This window comes from Xiphophorus couchianus, chromosome 12 (assembly GCF_001444195.1).
Source record: "Xiphophorus couchianus chromosome 12, X_couchianus-1.0, whole genome shotgun sequence".
NCBI classification, from domain to species: domain Eukaryota; kingdom Metazoa; phylum Chordata; class Actinopteri; order Cyprinodontiformes; family Poeciliidae; genus Xiphophorus; species Xiphophorus couchianus.
In genome coordinates, this window is record NC_040239.1 from 544,018 (window position 1) to 566,842 (window position 22,825).

The following is a 22,825-nucleotide window of genomic DNA, read 5'->3' on the forward strand; positions in this document are numbered from 1 at the left end:
TGTTGCGCATTCCCTTTTCTAGTGAAGGCATTTCTCTTTGTTAATATATGCAAATAAGGGCGTACCCCTGTTTTGACCAACCAAGAGCTACCTTGGAAAAAACTTAGACCTTCCCCTGAGTTTTAATGACAAATATCAAGAGTCATTTTAGTTATTAAAGTTATAAGTTATTTTCACAAAACCTATCTTGCTCCTCTGCAGTCAGCTTCTCCAAAGATTTGAATCTTTGCCTTATCACAAACAATAATGAGATAGAAGTTTTTTTCAACCTGTGAAACATAACATTCAAATCATTCTCTTTTGATTCCGATATTGTCATAGTTAGTACATTTTCAAATACATTCCATTTACTAGATTAGTACTTGTAGCTTGGGTAATATACTTTAATCTAACACACTATTGCTACCAATATTAAAAAGGTGTATCAGAAATTAAACCTTTAAGTGTTTCCAAGATTCCAAGGCTGTGATCAACTCCAGATGTAACTCTGAGCCCCTGGGAAACCCCCGACCTCTGACCTGTGAGCCGGGGAAGATATTCTTTATGGCCTACTAATTTAAAGCCTTTCAAGAGCATAGTGTTTTATGGCTGCTCTAAGTTACAGCCCTGCCAGGAGACTGTTTATCTCTGATCGTTTACCTTGCATCAGCTTGTCCAAATAGGAATGTTGATCTACTTAAACGCACATGGCATTAGCTTAACTATATTAAACAATCATAAATAGCCATATTTCCTTAACAATCTGTATAATGAAAATAAAAAATAAAGTTTGAGCATAAAATACATTTCTCAATTATACATGTTATCTACTTTTCTATTTTTATCTAATGGTGCCCTGCGGGATAATAATTAGCTATGCTACATGCTAAAATTAGCCTTCCTCTGTATGAATTACGAATTTCTCTAGTTTACAGCTGTTAATTGTATTTTCAACCTAATCTAGAAAAGCGTATTGATTTACTATGTGAAAAAATTTTAAGTAGGTAAAAATACCTTTTGTTGACTTTGTGAGGTTTGCATTGTTGATCGTGTGCCGAACATCAGTGGAAGAACCTCTCAAACTTCTTTCTTTCTTTCGCACTGCATGCTGGGAGTTGGTGGAGGAGCGTGTGGTGAGTGGGCTGAGAGATTGAGAATTTTCTAACTTTGTTTTCCCTGTCTTTATTGGGGGGGTTTTGGATATTGTTCTTTAAATATTGTGGTTGTGGAGTTAGATTACGTGTTTTTGGTTATTTTTCTGTGTGTCATACCGGCATTTTGGCCTTTTGGCGCAAAATGCCGGAAATGGACTTGACAAAACTAACGAGGCAACATGGTTTGAAGATAATACCCAATAGTCCTACTATGACGGTGGAGGAATGTAGTTTGGCGGTGGGAGAAATTGTAGGTTGTAGCAGCATTAAATCTGCTGCTCGGATGAACAGCGCGGTGGTTATTTTTGTTGACAGCGTGGAGAAGACAAACAAAGTGATCGAAAAAGGCATTGTTGTGAACGATGTGTTTTTGTCAGTTTCCCCATTGAGTACTCCAGCAAAAAAAGTCACGATTGCGAACATACCGCCGTTTATCAGTGACGAATTGTTGGTGAGAGAGCTGTCACGACATGGGAAAATTGTTTCCGCGATTAGAAAAATGCCGTCGGGTTGTAAATCACCGCAGCTGAAGCACGTTGTTTCACACAGAAGACAGGTCCTCATGATCCTGAATAAAAAGAATGAAGAACTTAACTTAGTTCTTAATGTGCGAGTGGACGAGTTTGATTATGCCATTTACGTAAACTCGGGCACATTGGTGTGTTTTGGTTGCGGGGAAGTTGGTCACTTGGTTCGGGTGTGTCCTGGAAAAAATCTCCCTCCTGATAATTCAGCGCAAACTCAAAATAAAGAAAGCGAAAAATTGACAGATCAAGCTGAGGTTTCAGACTCAAGGAACGCAGTGACAGTAGAAATGGAAGGGCAAACGCCTGAAAAAGATGATCACAGGGAAAGAGAAGTACAAGAGATGTGTGTGTTAGAGGACGGAGAACAAATACTGAAAAGTCAAACGGTGGACGATTCACAGGAAAGGCAGGAAGGTAACAGTGAGGAGGGACAGAGTCCGAGTTTACTAAAGTCTCTTCAGGGGGAAACAGATACTGAGGAAATGGAAGATGAGGGCTGCAGTCAGACACCAGAGGAAGATGGCTTGGAATTTTCTCAAAAAAGGAAATTGTCTGAAAGTATTATTGGTTCTCAAACGGAAAATGATGACAGAGATACGGAATTAGAATGTTCTGGAAAAGTTCTAGAGTCAGAAAGTAATATAGATGAAGAAGAGGAAGGTGAAGATGAAGGTTGGACTGAAGATAGTTTGGCCTCATCTTGCAAATCCATTGTTCAAAGTCAACAAAGGAAAGGTTATGGTGTGATAAATATAAAACATTTTTTAAAAGTTACTAAGAATATGAAAAATGTAAAAGTGGAAGATTTTTTTCCTGACAAGAAACTGTTTTTCATGCATGTGAGATCTCAGTTGAACAATAAAAGAAAAGGGGGAAACAATGATAAAGAAGTTTACAGGTTAAAAAAATTAATTGGAAAACTTAAGCAAGAATTCAACAACAACGATGAGTTTGACGTTTAAATGTCTGTTTTTTCTTTTAGTGTTTTTTCTCCTATCTTTGATAATGAGCCACTTCAGAGTTTCTACTTTAAATCTGAATGGAGCCAGAGATGCGAAGAAGAGAATCAGCGTGTTTGAATTGATGAATTTAAAACATATAAATGTGTTAATGGTACAGGAAACACACAGTGATTGTTTAAATGAAATAGATTGGAGGAGGGAATGGGGAGGAGAAATTATTTTGAGTCATTTAAACCAGGCCAGTGGGGGAGATGCAATTCTGTTTTCGAAAAATTTTCTACCTGTATCTTATCAGTTTGAGGAAGTAATCAAGGGTAGATTAATGGTGGTGAAAGCAAAATATGAGTGTTTTAATATTGTGTTTGTAAATATTTATGCTCCCAATACAAGAGTAGGGAGGATTGGTTTGTTGCATGAACTTGAAGATGTTTTGTGTAAGTGTGACACGGATGATTTTCTTTTTTTGGGTGGAGATTTTAACTGTACAGAAAATGATCAGTTAGATAGGAATCATTTTGAACCTCATCCAGCTTCGACAACGTTCTTAAAACATTTGATTGATTTATTTTCATTGGTTGATATTTGGAGAGAAATGCACACTCATAAAATACAATATACATGGGCTAGAAACACAGATAATTCTTTTTCTGCGGCTAGGTTGGATAGAATATATAGTTTTAGACATAATTTTGGAATTTTTCAAAACTGTAGTATCCATCCTGTAAGTTTTTCAGATCATGCTTTGGTTTCTTGTAGTGCTTTTATTGCAAATATCAAACATAAATCTGCTTATTGGCATTTTAACACTGCTTTGTTATTGGATACTAATTTTAAAGAAACGTTTATTGCATTCTGGAGGATGCATAAAACTAGAAAAGAAGATTTTGCATCTTTAGGGCAGTGGTGGGATCGGGGGAAAATTGAAATTAAAGAACTTTGTCAACAGTACACTGTCAATGTTTCATCTAGTTTAACCAAGTCTATTAGAGATCTGGAGATTGAAATAGTGGAGTTGCAGACTTCTGCACAATCCACAGGAGATCGAGGTCAGTTTGAGAACCTCAAGTCGAAAAAAGCTGCTTTAGCTGATTTGCTGGGCTCAAGAACACAGGGAGCGCTGGTTCGATGCCGATTTCAGAAAGTTGCTTTAATGGACGCGCCGACAAAGTTTTTCTTCTCTTTGGAAAAGAAGCAAGGACAGAGCAAGTTTATGCATGGTTTGAAATCAACTACGGATGTTCTTTTGACTGCAGACAGTGACATCAGGCGGAGAGCAGCGGATTTCTATGCAGATCTATACAGCTCGGAATACAGCGAGGATGAAGACAGTTTCAACGATTTCTGCAGTGATCTTCCAAGAGTCTCTGTGGATTTTGCCAAGGAGTTGGGAGAGCCCATGACTTTGGAGGAGATTCATGCTGCTTTGCAAAGTATGGAAGGTGGGAAAGCACCTGGCATCGATGGACTTCCCAGTGAATTTTACAGAGCGTTCTGGTCTGACCTCTGCGTTGACCTCTTGGAGGTTTTTGAGGAAAGTTTTGCTGAAGGATTTCTACCACAGAGCTGCAGGAGAGCAGTTCTCACATTGCTACCAAAGAAAGGTGATCTCCAGGAGATTAAGAACTGGCGACCTGTTTCTCTGTTGTGTACAGACTATAAACTGTTGTCAAAGGTGCTGGCAAACAGACTGAAAAAGGTGATGGAGCAGGTTGTTCATCAAACGCAAACCTACTGTGTCCCTGGCAGGTCGATGATTGATAATATTTCTCTTATTATAGATATTTTGGACGTCTCCAGATCATTGGGATGTAACGCTGGTTTAGTTTCTTTATACCAGGAAAAGGCTTTTGACAGAGTCGAGCACCAGTACCTGTGGAGGGTGTTGGAAAGGTTTGGTCTCGACTCTAGTTTTATTGCCAAGATTATGGTTCTATATGAGAACATTGAGAGTGTACTGAAAATTAATGGTTGTTTATGTAAACCTTTTAGAGTCACAAGAGGTGTTCGACAAGGTTGTTCTTTGTCTGCAATGTTATATGCTCTGTCTATTGAACCACTGTTAAAGAAAATCAGGGCAAATATTGAGGGACTGGTTTTTCCAAGTTGTAATGTGTCTTTCACTTTATCAGCGTATGCTGATGATGTCATTATTATTGTTAAAAATCAAGAAGAAGTGAATAATTTAGGTAGAATTGTCGAGTTATTTTGCAAATTGTCAGCTGCTCGTGTCAACTGGGCTAAAAGTGAAGCTCTGGCTATAGGAAGCCGGTTTAGTGGGCTTCCTCAACTTCCAGGAGGTTTAAAATGGAAAAGAGGGGGTTTGAAATATTTTGGTGTATATTTGGGAGATGAGGACACAGAAAAAAAGAACTGGGAGGGAGTGATGGAGAAAGTGGAGGGTAGGTTAGCGAAATGGAGATGGTTGCTACCGCAGATGTCTTATAGAGGGAGAGTGCTCATTATAAATAATTTAATTGCTTCTTTATTGTGGCACAAGTTAGCATGTTTGGAGCCACCTGTTGGATTACTAACTAAAATTCAATATTGTATGATTAAGTTTTTTTGGGATGACAAACATTGGGTCTCCCAGGCTGTGCTTTTCTTACCTAAAGAGGAGGGTGGACAAGGATTGGTCCATCTAGAGAGCAGAACTGCTGCGTTCAGGTTACAGTTTATTCAGAAATATCTCATGGGGAGGGAGGAGGATATTTTGTGGAAGCCAATAACAAGTATTATTTTGAAAAGAGTAGGAGGTCTTGGTTTAGATGTTTCTTTGTTTTTGTTAAATTGTAAAATGTTATTGCTGTATGAAATGCCAATGTTTTATAAAAGTGTGTTTAGAGCATGGACGATTTTTGAGTGGAAAAGACTGGAACCAACTGTATCTTTGTTTTGGCTTCTAGAGGAACCTTTAATATTTGAAGCACGTTTGGCGTTAGAAGATAGAGTCGGATTGTCCAGAAGACTGCTGCAGGAAAAAATTCTGAAATTAAAACACATTGTGGAGACGGCTGGACCAGGATTTCAAAACACAGAAGCGACGGCTTCTTTGCTTGGATTGAAATCGATTCGAGTCATGAGGACTATTTTAGATCTCTGGCTTGGAAAATTGACTTTGGATGAAAAGCAGATGCTGGTGGACTTTTGTAATGGAGAAGAACTCCCTGATTCTACGGATCCGTTTCCAGAAATGGGACTGAACATTGATTTCTCAGAATTGACGGGCCATCTCTTGATTGCTCAAAAAGATTTTGTTTTTTGTATGTTGATTGGAAAATGTTTGTATAAACTGGTTGTTCAAGGATTGAATAAGAAACAATTAAGTGGAAAAACTGATACTGTTTGGAGAGACAGGTTTAAAGTCGGGGATAATCAGAAACCAATATGGAGAGTTTTTTATAAGCCCCCTTTGAGTAAGAGGGTAAGCGACCTTCAGTGGAGGATTTTGCACGGTGCTGTAAGTGTTAACAGTTTTATAGTTAAATTTAGAAAAGATTTAAATGAATTATGTCCTTTTTGTGAAGAAGTAGAAACTATTTTTCACATGTTTCTTGAGTGTAAAAGACTTTCACCATTGTTTTTCTTGTTAGAAGATGTTTTTAAAAAATGTGGTGTCTATTGGTCTGAAGTAGCGTTTATATTCGGTGCAGGCTATACAAAAAAGGAATCTAGTAAGTGGAATTTGTTAAATTTTCTTATTGGACAGGCAAAATTTTCCATTTATATTAGTAGAAGAAATAAACTAAATGGTGTTTTGGGGGAAAATGTCGATAGGATGTTTATTCTGATGGTAAAACATAGAGTAAAAGCAGAATTTATGTTCTTTTCATTGATGAAAAACTTAATGGAATTTTTCTCTTTGTGGTGTTTTAATAATGTCATATGTTCTGTGTTTGATAGAAAGCTAGTTTTCAATTCAATGTTTGCATGAAAGAATGAACTAAATGCTGTCAAAATGTATTTTTATTGAAAAATAAATGTGGTGTTAAAAATCAAAAAAAAATCTTTCTTTCTTTCTTTCTTTCTTTCTTTCTTTCTTTCTTTCTTTCTTTCTTTCTTTCTTTCTTTCTTCTTCCTTCCTTCCTTCCTTCCTTCCTTCCTTCTTTCTTTCCTTCCTTCCTTCCTTCCTTCCTTCCTTCCTTCCCTCTTAACCCCGCGTCTTAAGGTATTTATACTAGTGATTATGAAAATAGCGCCCCCTTCATTTCCGGAATGCAATAGTCCCATTTCCAAATAAAGAATGGGACTGACGGAAAAGTCCGTCCCCGCCCCTTTCTGTTTGCTGCAGCGAGGTCCTTCTCAGTTTTGATGGGCTCTTTGCACCTCAGCTTCCTCGTTCGGGGAAAAGCGGCTCATTTTTGTCCGATCTATTAAAGATGTCATTTTACAGTCGGTGTTTGCAGGGCTTGCCAAAGCTAACAATTAACGATGTTCATGGTATTTGTAAGGCGGGATCTAAAGCCCCATCAAGCAAACTGGAAAAAGGTTTTAAGATGTACATATTGTCATACATTCATGGATATGAAGGTGAATCTTACTTTAAAGTTCTTTAAACTTCGTGGCTAACATTAGCTTTAGCTTATGCTAATAGGGAATATTCTCCGACATTTTACTAATACAATTGTACTATTTAAATATCTAAACATTCTTATTCTTTCTAACGGACAATGTTCTTACGTTATTTTGTATTCATTTTTAAGTTTATTGCTTTAATGTGTGTTTTTTGTCGTTAGTGTCAAACAGAGACCAAGTAACGAGATTACGTTCGGGCTTTTTGCTTCCGAAGCAGGAGAAGCCCCATAATTTTTGTTTATTGTATTTTTGAGTTCAGACATATTTAATTAAGAAACCAGAGGTGGGGCGAGTAACACACATTTTAAAAAGAAAAAGGTTTGTTGCGGTGTGGATGCTTACCTCTAAAATCGGATGTCATCATCAGACCCTGCGAACCTTTGTAATCCGAAGGTAGAATGGATTTTCAGTTCTTCGATCTGGCTTGTGTTAAGGAAATATGGATATTGTTGAGTGTTTAATATGGCTAATCTCATGCCATGTGCGTTTAAGAGATAAACATTCCTATTTGGACAAATGTTAAGCAGAGATAAACATTCTCCTGGCAGGGCTGTAACTTAGAGCAGCCACAAAACACTATTCTCTTGAAAGGCGTTAAATTAACAGGCCATAAATAATATCTTCCCCTGCCGAGAGGTCGAAGGTTGGGGGTTTCCCAGGGGCTCTGAGCTGCATCTGGAGTTGATCACAGATTTCGAATCTTGGAAACATCTATGTTTAATTTCGGATACACCTTTTAAATATTGTTCGTGATAAGGCAAAGATTCAAATCTTGGGAGATGCTGAGTCCAAGGGAGTAAAATAGGTTTTGTGAAATTAACTTATAACTTTAACAACTAAAATGACTCTTGAGTTTTGTCATTAAAACTTAGGGGAAGGTTTACGTTTTTCCAAGGTGGCTCTCTGATTGGTTGAACAACAGAACGCCTTCTTTGCATATATTAAAGTGAGGAAACGCCTACTCAGTATAAAGTACATGTAACGCTAATATAGAGAGAGTTTTTTCCATCTTTTCTCCACGTGGGCGCCTTTGTCTGTCTCTGTGTTTGTGTGTGTCTGTCTCTCCTTGTGTGTCTGTTATTTTGTAATAAAATGCATATCTCTGTACCTCTGCAGCTTTGTTAACTGATTCATGCGTTGCTTTGTATGAATTAAACTCTGTGAGCTGTGACGTCAACACGCCTTGTTTAGTTTCGTTTTACAGCTGCCCACTGCTTGCCGAGAGGATCCAGGGCTTTTAAGGAAGATACGAGCCAAACGTTTTGTTCAAAGTTTTAATAAATAATTCTTCCTTTACACTTGTTAGGGCTTTTATTTCTTCTTTTAATTCATGGTTTTCATTTATTACCATGTCCAGGCCAGCTGGTTCTGGGACAGAGCAATAATCGTGATCTGCATATGTGCATTCCACAGGCGGATCAGTTGCGCCGCTGTCCGGCTCTAGTCTGCTCACTCTTTCCCATACACTGGCTCTTCCAGGCTGAACACAGAAGTTGTTCCATTGAAATAGCACAGGGAGGCTCCTTTTTTTTACCATTCTTCTCCCGCCAGGAGTTTTAGGCTGATGAAACTGATCCGGAGGGAAGTGAAGGCTGCAAACTTTGCTATGCGATGTTAGCTTGATGTTGTCGCGACGAATATTGACAAGCCATCATCTTTGTAAGTGAGGATCGCTTGGAAATCCATGAAAACTTAAATGACTGTTATATTTAGAAGACGCTGTGCACCGTGGAACACAACAGTGTTCATGGTATTGCTTAAATTGCCTTTGAAATACGAGTTTATCTTTCCTTGCGGTCATGGTCACTCAAAAGGAAAAAAATGAGCTGTATTTGCGCATGCGGATGTGACGTCAGAGCGGCAGGTGCAAAGAGCCCATTGCGAATCTCACATGAACATCCTGGGTGGGGCCTAAAGACGAACGATGTAAGATGTGTCCATATTGCTGACTAAAGCGAATGACTGATTGCCTGCGATCTCAGAACTCTGTCCTGAACTGCAGAGCATTCTACTTCGGTTCGGTGATGGGACACAGAATGTGAATGGTAAGTAATCTTCACAAAATTACACCATTTAACAGCTACTAAAGTGTCCACCCTTTTTTTCAAAGAAGAAATCTTACACAACTTTGACAACAGTTGCATATCTTGTCTGCCACGGTCCCCATTAGCATATCATGCTAGCTAATGTTGGCACAATGGTCTGTAAGTCTGTAAACCAGGCTTGAGTAATATTTGCTTGTCTTTATGTTGAATTCGTTAACCAGCGCACCTTTGTTGAGTTGCAATAAGCGTTGCAGAAATACCAAATGTATCTGGAGGAATATGTGTTAAAAACTGTTATGAAATGTGTGTGTGTGTGTGTGTGTATTAGCTAGCATTGAAGCAATAGTGGGAAAACACACCTGACCGCTGCACCAGTGTGTCATTAGGTCCACATTAATCTGCACCACATGTCAAGTGACTGTACAGATTATTTATTTACCAAGCACATAATCAGTGCTGTGGATGAGGGAGGCAAAGTAACTCTTAAATATATATTTTCTTCCAGATGCAACATGAAAAGCCAAGCTGGTAGATCACAGGCAGAAGTAGGATATTCACATAAGTTATGTCTTTTTTTACTGTTAATTGATGTGTGTATATCTTGTATTTAATTTTATTTCGAATTATACAGTATGTAATATGCCTTTTGCTGTGTTATGTTATGAAGTTAAATTGGTGTTAACAATTCCCCATTCTAGTATGACCAGCAGAGTCATACTAGAATGGGGAAGCTGAAGCTGAAGCTGAAGCAGGACAGGCTTGTAGGAATTACTGAACAGAGCAATTCCTCCACCTAGAGAGGATCAGAACATGAGGACATGAGTAGATATCCAGTCAGAGATAGCCAGGTAGGAAAGTTGCTTTTAAGGGCCAGGTGTATTTGGTTAACTATATATCTGCAAGTCGGTTTCTTTGATTTTATTCAAACTAATAATACCTCTTTTATGTTAAATTTTTTGTATTCATTTTAGTACTGATAATGAGCGTACCCTGTACTGTGTCTGCTAGCAGTTTAAATTGATTTCAGCTACATACTTACAAAAGAATATTCAGATTTTAACATGCATTTTCTAAATACTAAATATTTCAGTTTACTCTCAGTAATTTCAGTGTTGTTACACTTCTGAAATATTTTTTGCAATTTCCCTTATAGGAACAGTTTCACTTAAGCATTTAATTTCCTGAGGTATTGTCAATTTATTTTCAATTAAAACGCTCAAAAAGAGTTTTAGGGCTTATTTGTTTTTAATTTACTTACACAAGTAAGTAAATCTGATCACTTATTGGTATTTTTATATCTTTCAGGTTTGCATCATAAAACTAATTAAGTCATTTCTGAGCCGTAGATTGAGTAGCTCTATGATGTTCACCCAGGACAGAGAGGAACTATCATCAACTCCACTCCATCAGCCCCCTGAGATCTTCATGTTGTTAAATTACCTTTCCCTTGGATTCAAGCACCTGGACCTTCTGACCGGTACGGTCCATCAGTCCACAATCAGCTGGATCATCATCACATGGACCAACTTTTTATTTACAGTATTCAGTTAAATTGGGATCTGAAAACCAGAGGACCAGATATGCAAAAATCTACCTGCAGACTTTAATAGCCACACTGCAATCATCCTAATGCTGGGTGATATTACTGAACAGTTTATTCATAACAGACTTAAATTTAGTCACCGTCAATTTCTTTTCTAATAAAACAAATACAGAAAATACTTTCACAAAGTGGCTTTATTTCAGTCATTCCTCTTGTGGGTTGTATAATGGAGTATTAAGCCAGGTTACAAATATTTTTAATTATGAGAATGCAGTCATATTAGCAGAATAAAGATGCAATCTTATCAAAAGAACCTAATCATCCAGGAGTATATGAGGAGCAGGCTGCCAGCACTTCGACACCTGAATGTATGCCAGTAATGGTACTCTGCGCCCCTACGAGCTTGCTCTCTGTGTTTTTCTCTGAAGTTGCTTCTAGTAACATATTCGTGTTGCTTCTCTCTCAGGTGTTTTCTTGTGACGCCTTGGAAATACCCCTGTGAAGCCCAAGTTCCTGGCTTTCTGGATTTCTCCCCTCTTGACACTGTGGATTGTTATCCACTGGTGCCCGAGTCCCTTCTTCACCTCTGCAGATTAACCATAAATCGTTCCTAGATTCTCAGCTGGCAGTCGGTTTGCTCCTCATACCCTCTGCACCTGAACTTACCTGTCCGCCATCCTCTACACCTACCCCCAAAGAACTCACTCCGGCAAGACCTGATACTGGTCTTGACACACCAGTGTGTGGTCGGTCAAGACCAGTGTCTTTTGTAATACTCTGCATTACAAAAGACAATGCAGAGTATTGTCTCCCAGTCAAAGGTGTCAAGGACACCTACAAAGAGAAACCACTGTATTACCCCCCTGGTGGAAGTTCATCTTCGTTTCAGCCCCCTGGCGAAAGTTAATCTTTGTTTCAAGTAAGATCAATCTAATTCTTCTTGGAGTTCCACTTTTCGATAACCTCAAACTCACCATCTCTTTCTCACTGCTCTACAGACAACCCTGGTTGCCATCCACAAGGACGAGAACTACGCAATCTTATTTTTCATCATTGTTAAAATAAACTTTATTTATCTGATCATCTGTTCTCCTGGTGGTGTTCTGTATGTTTGTAAAGAAACTTGGACTCATCATGACAGAACACTCAGGCCTACAGTCTAACCCCGCAGATACTATCAGGAGAACTTTGTCTGAACAACATTCCTTAATCCAGTCCCATGATTCCACTTTACAAGAATTGAGTAATCACCAAGACCCTGATAACACGTCCAACTCTCACGAGTTATGGACAATTAAACAGGGACAGAGAATTGTAGCAGACTTCACTATAGATTTCAGGATTAAAGCCGCTGTCTCTAGCTGGAATGCCGCCGCTTTAAATAGCACTTATTTTCAATCCCTAAATGACTCAATAAAGGATGAATTGGCCACACTAAATGAACCTGACACATTGGAAGAATTAATTAATCAGACCATTCGACTAGATAACAGAATCCTTTCAAGAACAAAGGAAAGGAACCGAAGAAACCCACCTGTCAGAACGTTTTCTATCTCCTCGCCTATTCACTTTGTTTCCTCTCCACAGAATCAAAAGGACCCTGAACCTATGCAAATAGGCCACACGCATCTCACCCCGAAAGAGAGACAAAAAAGAAACTGACCCACTTTAGCTTCAATGCTAGTTAATACACACAAGGAGGCATTACATAACAGTTTTTAACGTATTTCCTCCAGATACAGTTGGCATTTTGCAACACTTATTAGAACTCACTTATTATGTTGCACACTTTCAACATGACATAACAATTCAACATAAAACAAGTGAATATTACACAAGCCTAGTTTACGCACTTGACCTAGTGCTAACATTAGCTAGCATGATATGCTAACAGGGATGTGGCAGACAAGATATGTGACTGTTGTCATAAGTTGTGCAAGGCTTCTTTGAAAAAAGGGTGGACACTTTAGTAGCTGTTAAATTGTGTAATTTTGTGAAGATTACTTACCATTCACATTCTGTGTCCCATCACCGAACTGAAGTAGAAACCTCTGCAGTTCAGGACAAGAGTTCTGAGATCGCAGGGAGTCAGAGTCATTCGCTTTAGTCAGCGCTAATCAAGAGGGACATGTCTTACATCGTTCGTCTTTAGGCCCCACCCAAGATGTTAATGTGAGATTTGCAAGCAACCAGAAACTAAAAAATTCTGACAAACCAGTGTTGTAGTTAAGACCACCTAACCCGAGACCGAGACAAGACCAAGATTTTTAGGGTCCAAGACCGAGTCAAGACCAAGACCAACGCCCCGCTCTACACGACACAATAAAATGTGAAATATGATTAAAAAAAACTGCTTCTCAAATTGATCTGAAAGATCCACATTTTCCTAAGAACACCTAGATATTAAATGCTTAGAGCTGAAATAAATTATAATTATCAATTCAAATTCTTCTTTGTTTTGCTTTGCTTCCGTCTCTGAGTTATAATCTGCAGAGGTCTCATGTCCTGCGACAGACTGGCGACCTGTCCAGGGTGTACCCCGCCTCTCGCCCGGAACGTAGCTGGTGATGGGCACCAGCAACCCTCCCGACCCCATTAGGGACAAGGGTGAACAGAAAATGGATGGATGGATGGAAGGTCTCATGTCGCCCCTAACAAGATAACGCCCTGGGTGGTTGCTCATATAGCCTGTGTCAGAAACCACCACTGTCTGCACCACTAAACATAGCAATCATGACAATGCACTAACGGTAAACAGTCAACTATGAATACTGTCCAAGGAGCAACAAGCAAAAAATAACCAGGCAAAAGGAGAACCGTGACTGTTCTTGTTCTCTCCCGCTGCATGAAGCCAGACAGCAGATGACAGGTGACGAAACTAATCAAAGAGCAATGAGCATGCGCTGTGTATTATCTTACGTTCTTGTATTTTATTTATTTGATGATTAAATAAACATATCTATTTAATAAAATAGAATAATAATAACTGCTGCGGAGCACTACAAAGACAAAGAACTGTCCTCAGTGAGACTCCAGTCCTATGTTCATAGTAAAGAGCCGTTCAGAAGAATCGGCTCGTTCGTATTAAAGACATGTGCAACACTTCAGTCAACACCTCCGCACAATAAGCGCAGTAAGTGATAGCTTTATTTAATCACAAACGCAACATTTTGTCACTGCACAGCTAGCTTTGCTAACTTCACTTCCACACAGCTTTGTTTGAGGTTCCTCAAAGTGACGCTAAAAGTGGAGCGTACTCCCCACGGTCTCTGAAAGCGAAGCGTTGCTGAATTCACATGTTGTCATTATGTAGGTAAATTTATTACCTACGATTAGACAGATATTTTCCCGCTCTGAGACAAACACTGCACTGTCTCAGAGTGCCGCGTGCGAATTAAAGGGGGAGGCGACGGGTGGCAGCGGAAACAGAAACACTAATTAGTAAGTTATTACTTGGACTTTAATCAGCATGTTTTGCATCCAGTGAAAACAAGGATGTTAACAAATAAACTGGACAATATGCTGACAATTTAATGATATTTCCACAGATGTGGTTTTGACTGGTATTGAAATAAAATCCGGAGTCCTCAATGTCCGAGACCGAAACCATCAACAGTGGTCTCGAGACTAAGACCGGTTTCTACAAATACTACAGTATGATAAACGCAAATAAAAGTTTATGTTCTGCATATAACGTTTTCACTTCATCAAACAAAAATGAGTGGTTTTAATAATAATAACAATAATAAAAGATTTTAACAATTTCTTTTTTTAAAAGAATTATTACAATTCAAAAGATTTTGACCAGTTTCATTTTTTTATTGAGAAGATTTTTGTTTTGTTTCAAACTATTTTCTTTTGCAAATCCTAAAGTTTTGATCACAATTTTATTTTTTTAATTTTTTTATTTATTTGACTTTTTATTTATTGAATAATTGTGAAACAAATTTAACTCCATATTTTAAAGCGCAACAACCACCTTGCACAAACTCCAACACAAACTTCAAATCTCCTAGCAACAGAAAAAGAAAAAGGCACATAGATGAGAACATAATATGCAATGGCAGCAATCTGTAGTACACAAAATGACAATTAATAAAGTGCCTGCTAACAATAAAACCACAAAAGTGAAAATTAAAAACATGTACCTTAATCACTCACAACCACACTAAGAGGTAAATTCAGACAGCTGCAGTAGAAATCCAAATACATACTTCCTAAAAGAACAATTAGAAGTCACAACAGACAGACCAAAAACGACACTGACATAGCACACAGCCAGCCATAAGTGATGGATCAAAAGCCCATTTACCTAATTAGACAGACCAATGATACAGGGCTTGTTACAATCAGCCTGAGCACTGCGCCAGCGCTCACCCAGTAAAGATCCGACTCACACCTAAAACCATATGCAGTGACTGGCCTAACAGCCAATGCTCGGAGAATCAATAACTTGGCGTGGTCACCCGGTGCCCATATATACTAATGAGCCAGGCAACACTACAAGTGTAAGTGAATATGGGGAAAAGGGCATAAGTGTGTTTATGGGCCCCTCATGGGTGGGAATTTACAGCCACTAATACTTAAACACCATTTTACAACTAATAAACCACCGGGTTACATCCTGAACCCAGATCTGCTGGAGGTTTCTTCTTGTTAAATGGGAGTTATATATACACATGTAATATGTGTGTAAAAGAAAATAATGTGTTTTTGTTTGTTGTTGTTGTTCTTTTGTTGTTTTTTAACAGATTTTCTAAAATTCAAAGTCCAGAAGGGATAAAGCCTTCTGGGTTATTTTATCAGAATCTTCAAAATACAAAGACGGAGGCTTTGACAATCACTTTGATCAATCTTTATCTGACAAGAAGACCTCAGTTTACTGTAGAGAGACACAAGCCTGAAGACACAACAGTGGAGCTGTACACAAGAAGAGTTGGAGCAGACTGTATTGCTTGAGGGAATTTTAGACCTTTGGTATTGGCAGCAAGATGCTGCAGATCTCATTTACATCTTTTGTGGAGAGTGCAGTCTGCTCTGTGTTGGGGTTAGCAGCATCAGAGTCAGTGACTTAAAAAAACTCAAACAAGCCGATGAAAAAAACTGGCTCTGTTCAATCATACAACAACAGAGACACTTGACCTTGTCAGCCATACTACCAGAGAAAACAAATGTTGGATTTGTTTTTTGCAAGTGTTTAGAATTTATACATCTCCAAAGCAAGACTTCCTTTGACCATATTTGATCACAATCTAGTTTCTCTGCTTGGAGTAATATAAACCCCTTTTTCAGAGGCAGCCTGTGTTGAAAAGAACTGCAAACAACTACAAATGTACCTCCTACCATCCTTTGAAACATTTAGACTGGTCACACCTCAAATATTTTATAGTCCACCTCAACTATTGATCCTTCTGCTTCTACATCTTGTGTCTACATCTGCTGCTGGTCCCTTTGCCTCCCCCTTCCATTTTTCTGTCTCTAGAAGTCAGGTGAAGAGGAAACTGGAAAGACTGAGCTAGAGCAAGGCTGATGGTGTTAGTCCCAGAGTCCTGAAGGCCTGTGCAGAACAGCTCTATGAGATTCTGCAAAATCTTTTCAAACTTAGCTTGATCCAAGAGAAGGTTTCAGGATTATGGAAAATATCCTATCTGGTTCTGGTACCAAGGGAAGCTCATCTATCGGTCATCAATGACTATAGACCTTTTGCACTGACAACCCACAATATGAAAACTTAAGGGGGCACATGTTGTTGTGGCACCTTAATTTTTTTTTACCATGCTATGCTAATTTTAAATTTCTTTCACATCTTTAATGAATTGTACATTTTGAGAGTAAACAAATTCTACATGCTTTCCTTTGTATAGGGTCTAAAGAACCAGTCTCGGATAAAATTGAATATTGTCAGATGTCCACCAGTAACTACAGTTCTTATCAGGCGGCCAGATATGCGCTACCAGCTGGGATTCAGTGTACAGAATGGCATTGTGAGTAGGGCTGGTGTTTTACTCTTTTAGAAAAATATGTTTATAGTCTGTCAACTTTTTAATTCAAGTTGTGTTTTTCGTCTGAAAAAACTACTGCATCTATCCATCAGATTTGTAGCCTTATGCGTGGTGGAATTGCTGAAAGAGGAGGCGTAAGAGTGGGCCATCGCATCATTGAGATCAATAATCAGAGTGTGGTGGCAACTCCCCATGAAAAAATTGTCCAGATCCTGTCCAACGCTGTGGGAGAGGTGAGACATTGCACAATACTTTATTTAGAGATAAAATATGCCATTTAAATCCTGCTGCTTAGAACTTGAACATGAGAGTGCTGACATTGTTTTCAAAGTTTCCTTTGGCGGAAAAATGGAAAGTGGAAAGTGTCATTTTTACACAATTTTGGGGATTTATTAATTTTGACAACAGTGAAAGATGAACTTAAATCCCAATCCAGATCCCTGGAGCTTATGATGCTGTGAAAAAAAAACCTTTGACTCCTTGCTTTTTCTTCTGTTTTTTGTTTTTTTGGTAACACTTTAATTGAAGGGTTGTGAATAAGACTGTCATGACACTGTCATAAATATGACATAACACCTGTCATGAACATGAGGAGGTCTTCATGAATATTTATGACTGTTGTCATAAAGTGTCATTTGGTAAATCATGACACTTTTAATGCAAAGTTGACATTATTCAAAATGTCTTTGTTATGACAACTTGATATTAACCAAGAAATCATGATCTGACATAAAAAGTATTATTGATTAAACTTTAGCTTAAATAACATAAAGCTACATAATTTTTAAAGTTTAATCAGTAATGCTTTTATAACAAATTTATGTTAGATCATGATTTCTTTCCATCTCTGGGCGATAGTGTTCCCATCTCCCCCGGATCTTTGAACACATTCCAGGGGAGATGAAGGACATCAAGTCTGAGTAGACCATGTTCCACACCTTCCAGTGTCAAGGTGGCATATCGGAGATATGGCCGCAAGGTTGTGGGTGTCCGTCGTGGCGGCAACCCTCAAGCCTTCTGTTGGACACCTTCAGTGAGGGACGCTGTCAGACTGAAGGAGTCCTATCAGGCTTTTTTGGCCTGTGGGACCCCAGACGCAGCTGGTGGGTACCAGCAGTCCAAGTAGCATGCAACCCATGTGGTTGCTGAAGTGAAAACTTGGATGTGGGAAGGGTTTAGAGAGGCCATGGAGAAAGATTTCCACATGGCTTTGATATGATTCTGGTCCACCAGTCAGCATTTCAGGATGGGGAAGCAGTACAGCACCAACACTGTTTATAGTGGGGATGGTGTGCTGCTGATACACCATCAGCAGCACACCATCAGCTGATGCCATCAGATGGGTCCACAACTGGACCCATCGATCCAGTTGTGGATCGATGGGCAGAATATTCCGAAGACCTCCTCTATCCCAACATGCCTTGAATTGAGAAAGCAGAGCCTGAGGTCTCTGGGTCAGGCTCTCCCATCTCTGGGGCTCCTCGGTGGCAAGGCCCCAGGGGTGGATGGGTCCCTTAAGTCTCTGGATGTTGTAGGGTTGTGTTGGTTGGTGCGACTCTGAAATATTGCATGGGCATCAGGGGCAGTTCCCCTGGATTGGCAGACCAGAGTGGTGATCCCCTTATTTAAAAAGGGGACCACAGAGTGTGCTCCAACTCTGTGGTCAGACTCTTAATAGAATAGAGTAGAATAGATTTGAATTTATTGATCCCAAAGGGGAATCTATTAGGGAATAAAAGTGACAAAATCAGACTATATAAAAAACATGCAGGACTCGAATTTCTCACTGCTCCATCCAATGGGAGGAGATTTTAATTACACATCTGCGAATGCTTAATCAATACAGCACATTGTCTAGAAGTATCCATAATCTCCCAACCTTTGTTGGTTACATCACTTTTTATAGGATTTAATCTCTATATGTGTGTAGTTGAAAGTTTTGACTAATGGCATCGTTTCCCTTCATTTATGCAGTCATCCTGGCACAATTCATACTGTGTGTTTTCCCATGAACGAAAAGATCTGCTCTATCACATGAAGGTTCCCATAACACATTGTCAAGTTGTTTTCCTTATCTGTCCAAACAGAAATTTCCTTCTGACTTCTTTCAGCTCCAGCCAGCTCTCTGCAAACATTCTTTCCAGTCAGAGTGACCTGAATCTCTGCCATAACTTTTTCCTTACACAATAGCATTACAAATAACATTTTCCTCTAACAAAGCCTCCCTGGCAAGGTCTACTCAGGGGTCCTGGAGAGGAGGATCTGTCAGATAGACAAACCTCAGATTCAGGAAGAGCTGTGTAATTTTCATCCTGGTTGTGGAATGGTGGACCAACTCTACACCATCAGCAGGGTCTTGGAGGGTGCTTTGGAGTTCACCCAACACATTCTACATGTGTTTTGTGGACTTGGAGAAGGTGTTCGATCATGTCCCTCAGACCCTTTGAGGGCGCTGCGGGAGTATGGTGTACCGAATCCTTTGATACGGGCTGTTAGGTCCCTGTATGAATGGTGTCAAAGTCTGGTCCACATTGCTGGCAGTAAGTCGGGCTAATTTCTCGTGAGAGTTTCACTCTGCCAAGGCTGCCCTTTGTCACCGATTCTGTTCACTACTTTTATGGACAGAGTTTCTAGCTGCAGTGTTGAGATCTTTTTTGGTGGCCTTATGATCGAGTCTCTGCTTTTTGTAGAAACTACTGACATTATCAGGTCGTGATATACAGCTTTCACTGGAATGGTTCGCAGCAGAGTGTGAAGCGGCCAGGATGAGAATCAGTGCCTCCAAATCTGAGGCTATGGTCTTGAGCTGGAAAAGGGTAAAGTGCCTTCTCCAGTTTGGGGGGATGTCCTGCCCCAAGTGGAGGAGTTTAGGTATCTCGGGATCTTTTTCACGAATGAGGGAAAAAATGGAGCGGGAGATCGACAGGCGTCTGCATGACGTGGGGGCTGTACCAGTCTGTCGTGGTGAAGAGAGAGCTGAGCCAAAAAGCGAAGCTCTAGATTTACTGGTCGATCTATGTTCCTACCTTCATCTATGATCATGAGCTTTAGGTCATAACCAAAAGAACACAGTCATGGATACAATGGGCCGTAATAGTTTTTCTCCGCAGTGTGTCTGGGCTCTTCCTTAGAAATAGGGTGAGAAGCTCAGACATCTGAGAGGGACTCTAATTAAAGCCACTGCTCCTTTACATCGAAAGGAGCCAATTCAGGTGGCTTGGGCGTCTGGTTAGAATGCCTCCTGGACACCTCCCTGGTGAGGTGTTGTAGGCACATCCCACCGGGAGGAGGCCCAGGAGAAAACCCAGGAGAGTCTATGTTTCTCAGCTGGCCTGGGAACGCCTTGGGATTCCCCCATAGGAGCTGGAACAAGTGAATGGGGAGAGGGACGTTTGGGCCTCCTTACTTAGGCTGCTACCCTGACAACCTGATTCCAGATAAGCGAAAGAAGATGGACTGACGTATGCTTAACATCATACTTCAGTTCTGAAGACTTTGGCTAAGCCACTCCAAACTTTACTTGTTTTGTCATTCAACAAATGCCTTTACCCATTCTTTGGGGATGATCAAGAGGGGTTCTTTGGCCAGTGTGAGATTGGTGTTCATGTTCATTTTGGTCAGCAATGGTTTTTGCCTTGGAGATAATTTTTCCTAGTATCTTTTTTATTGTTGAATCATAAACTCTGGCCTTAACTGAGCAAAGTAAGAGCTGCAATGCCTTTAGACGTTGATCTGGGTTGCTTTGTGACCTTATAATATGTTGTATTCTTGTGGTAAGGTAATAGTCAGGTCTGGGTTTGACTTGTGAAATTGAAAGCATTTCCAAAAAAAGGTTTAAAAATGTTCAATCGTAGAGAATTCATGACTTAACAAGAAGGGCAAGAACTTTTACAAATAAAACCATTTTTGTTTGGATAGCTTTTACTCTCAAAGGATGAAATCTTTTATTTTAACATTTCCTCAGATTATCTTTATCTAACATTAACATTGTTATAAAAAAGCAAGAACTGAAAAAATCACTTTTTCGCAATCTTGTATGTGATCATACAGTGTAGGAGAAGACTTTCATATTAATATTGGTGCAAAAAAAGTAAAGCACAGCATTTCAGCTGTGCTTTCTCCCAATTAAATATGAAAATCAAGAGAAGCAGATTGAATAACATCAGCTGCTCAAAGTGAAGTCCTTACAGTAGCCAAAATCTATCCGGGATTTAAGCTCAACAAACAAACTCAGGTTTTTAGTACAGCTTCATCTTCCACGGTGTAATTAAACATTTATTACATTTTCTTTTAAGGTGAAAAAACTGGCACCCGTAGTTTAGGCTGTGGTTTTCCGTTTGCAACTAGTGGTTGTTTAGTATTTGATGTGCTGCTGGTTTAATAAAATGCAGACACAAATCTTACCTGATGAATTGAACCTGCAACTTTCACTGTTTGGTTTTGGAGCCACAGCAGAACTCAGCTCATCATCTTCTGACTTTCAACTTTATTAAGTTTTCTTTTACAGGTGTAGGTCATAAAATTAGGATATCATGTAAAGGTTGATTATTGTCAGTAATTCCATTTAAAAAGAGAAACTTGCATAATCCATTATATACTTTTATGGTTATGATTATAACTGACAACTAATGAAAACCCCAAATTCAGTATCTCAGAAAATTAGAATATTGTGAAAAGGTCCAATATTGAAAACACCTGGTGCTACACTCAAATCAGCTAATGATACTGAACTAAAATATAAATGCCCCATGTCAAATATTGTTGCCATGTGGAGTTAACAACTGTAAATAAGCATTTGCTGACATTTTATTGTACAAAAGTAATATTTCTCTTGATTTGTGTATAATTTTTAATCCAACTTCCTGTCAGTGACCTTTACTCAGAGTTGTTTTTTTACTCAGTGCATGGGTGGGACATGTCCAGTGGGTGATCAGACAAAATTAGCAACAACTGGACAATCCTTGAACTGGGTACACAAAAAGGCCAACCCTAAATGTCATATCTTGTCACAAATGCCTCAGACATAGCAAGTTGTGCGGGAGCGTGCCATTGGCATGTTGTATGCAGGGATGTTCACCAGAGCAGTAGCTGCACGGCTCAATGTCCATTATCGTACCATAGGCCATTTAAGAGTTTGTTTCCAACAGACTGGCACTACTGCAAATCGATCTCATCGTCGTTGGCCACGTGTGATCACTCCAGCTCAATATCACCACATCCAGCTCGTCCATCTGCAGAATCAGCTAAGACCAGCGACACACACAGCTGATAAGACTATTGGTCTGCACAATAGATACATTCAATAGACAGGAATAGACTTGTCTTTCCAAGACAAGTGTCTCTTCCCAATCAGTTGCCATTGATTGTCAATCAATGGCAATATTAAGATCAGTAATTACTGAAAATATATTGTGAGTTTCTCTATATCTTGCATAATCCAAATGTTCATAAAACATTTGGGCGTTTATATTTTTGTTCAGTGTAATTCAAAGCACCTTCAAAGGTCTTTAAATAGTCCCTCAGTCTAGTTCTGTAGGCTACACAATCATGGGGAAGACTGCTGACTTGACAGTTATCCAAAAGATGACCATTGGCATAAGGAGGTCAAGTTACAAAAGGTCATTGCTAAAGAGGCTGGCTGTTCACAGAGCTCTGTGTCCAAAGACATTCACAGAGAGGTGAAAGAAAGGAAAAGATGTGGTAGGGAAAAAGTGTACAACTAGTCGGGATACCCACACCCTGAAAAGAATTGTGAAACAAAATCTATTTAAAAATGTGGGGAAGATTCACAAAGAGTGGACTGCAGCTGGAGTGCTACAAGAACCACCACACACAGACATATGCAAGACATGGATTTCAGCTGTTTCATTCTTTGTGTCAAGCCACTCCTGGCATCAGAAGTGTCTCACCTGAGCTGAAGAGAAAAAGGACTGGACAGCTGCTCAGTGGTCCAAAGTTATGTTCTTTGATGAAAATTTTGCATTTCCTTTAGAACTCAAGGTCCTAGAGTCTGGAGGAAGAGAGCAGAGGCACAGAATCCA

General features: G+C 39.4%; 1 protein-coding gene across 9 annotated transcripts in view; it reads left to right on the forward strand.

Moving 5' to 3' along the window:
- The window catches only part of apba1a (amyloid beta (A4) precursor protein-binding, family A, member 1a), a 75,903-nt gene that overhangs the window by 50,987 nt on the left and 2,091 nt on the right, over positions 1 to 22,825 (forward strand). For 5 of the 9 annotated variants that reach the window (XM_028032907.1, XM_028032906.1, XM_028032908.1 and 2 more), the window contains 2 exons: positions 16,647 to 16,766; positions 16,877 to 17,017. In XM_028032907.1, the coding sequence (XP_027888708.1) occupies positions 16,647 to 16,766; positions 16,877 to 17,017 (261 nt within the window). Of the gene's footprint in view, positions 1 to 9,744; positions 10,961 to 11,248; positions 11,864 to 16,646; positions 16,767 to 16,876; positions 17,018 to 22,825 lie in introns of those variants that run through there. The other 4 variants (XR_003597482.1, XR_003597483.1, XR_003597481.1 and 1 more) reach the window with 4 other exon arrangements.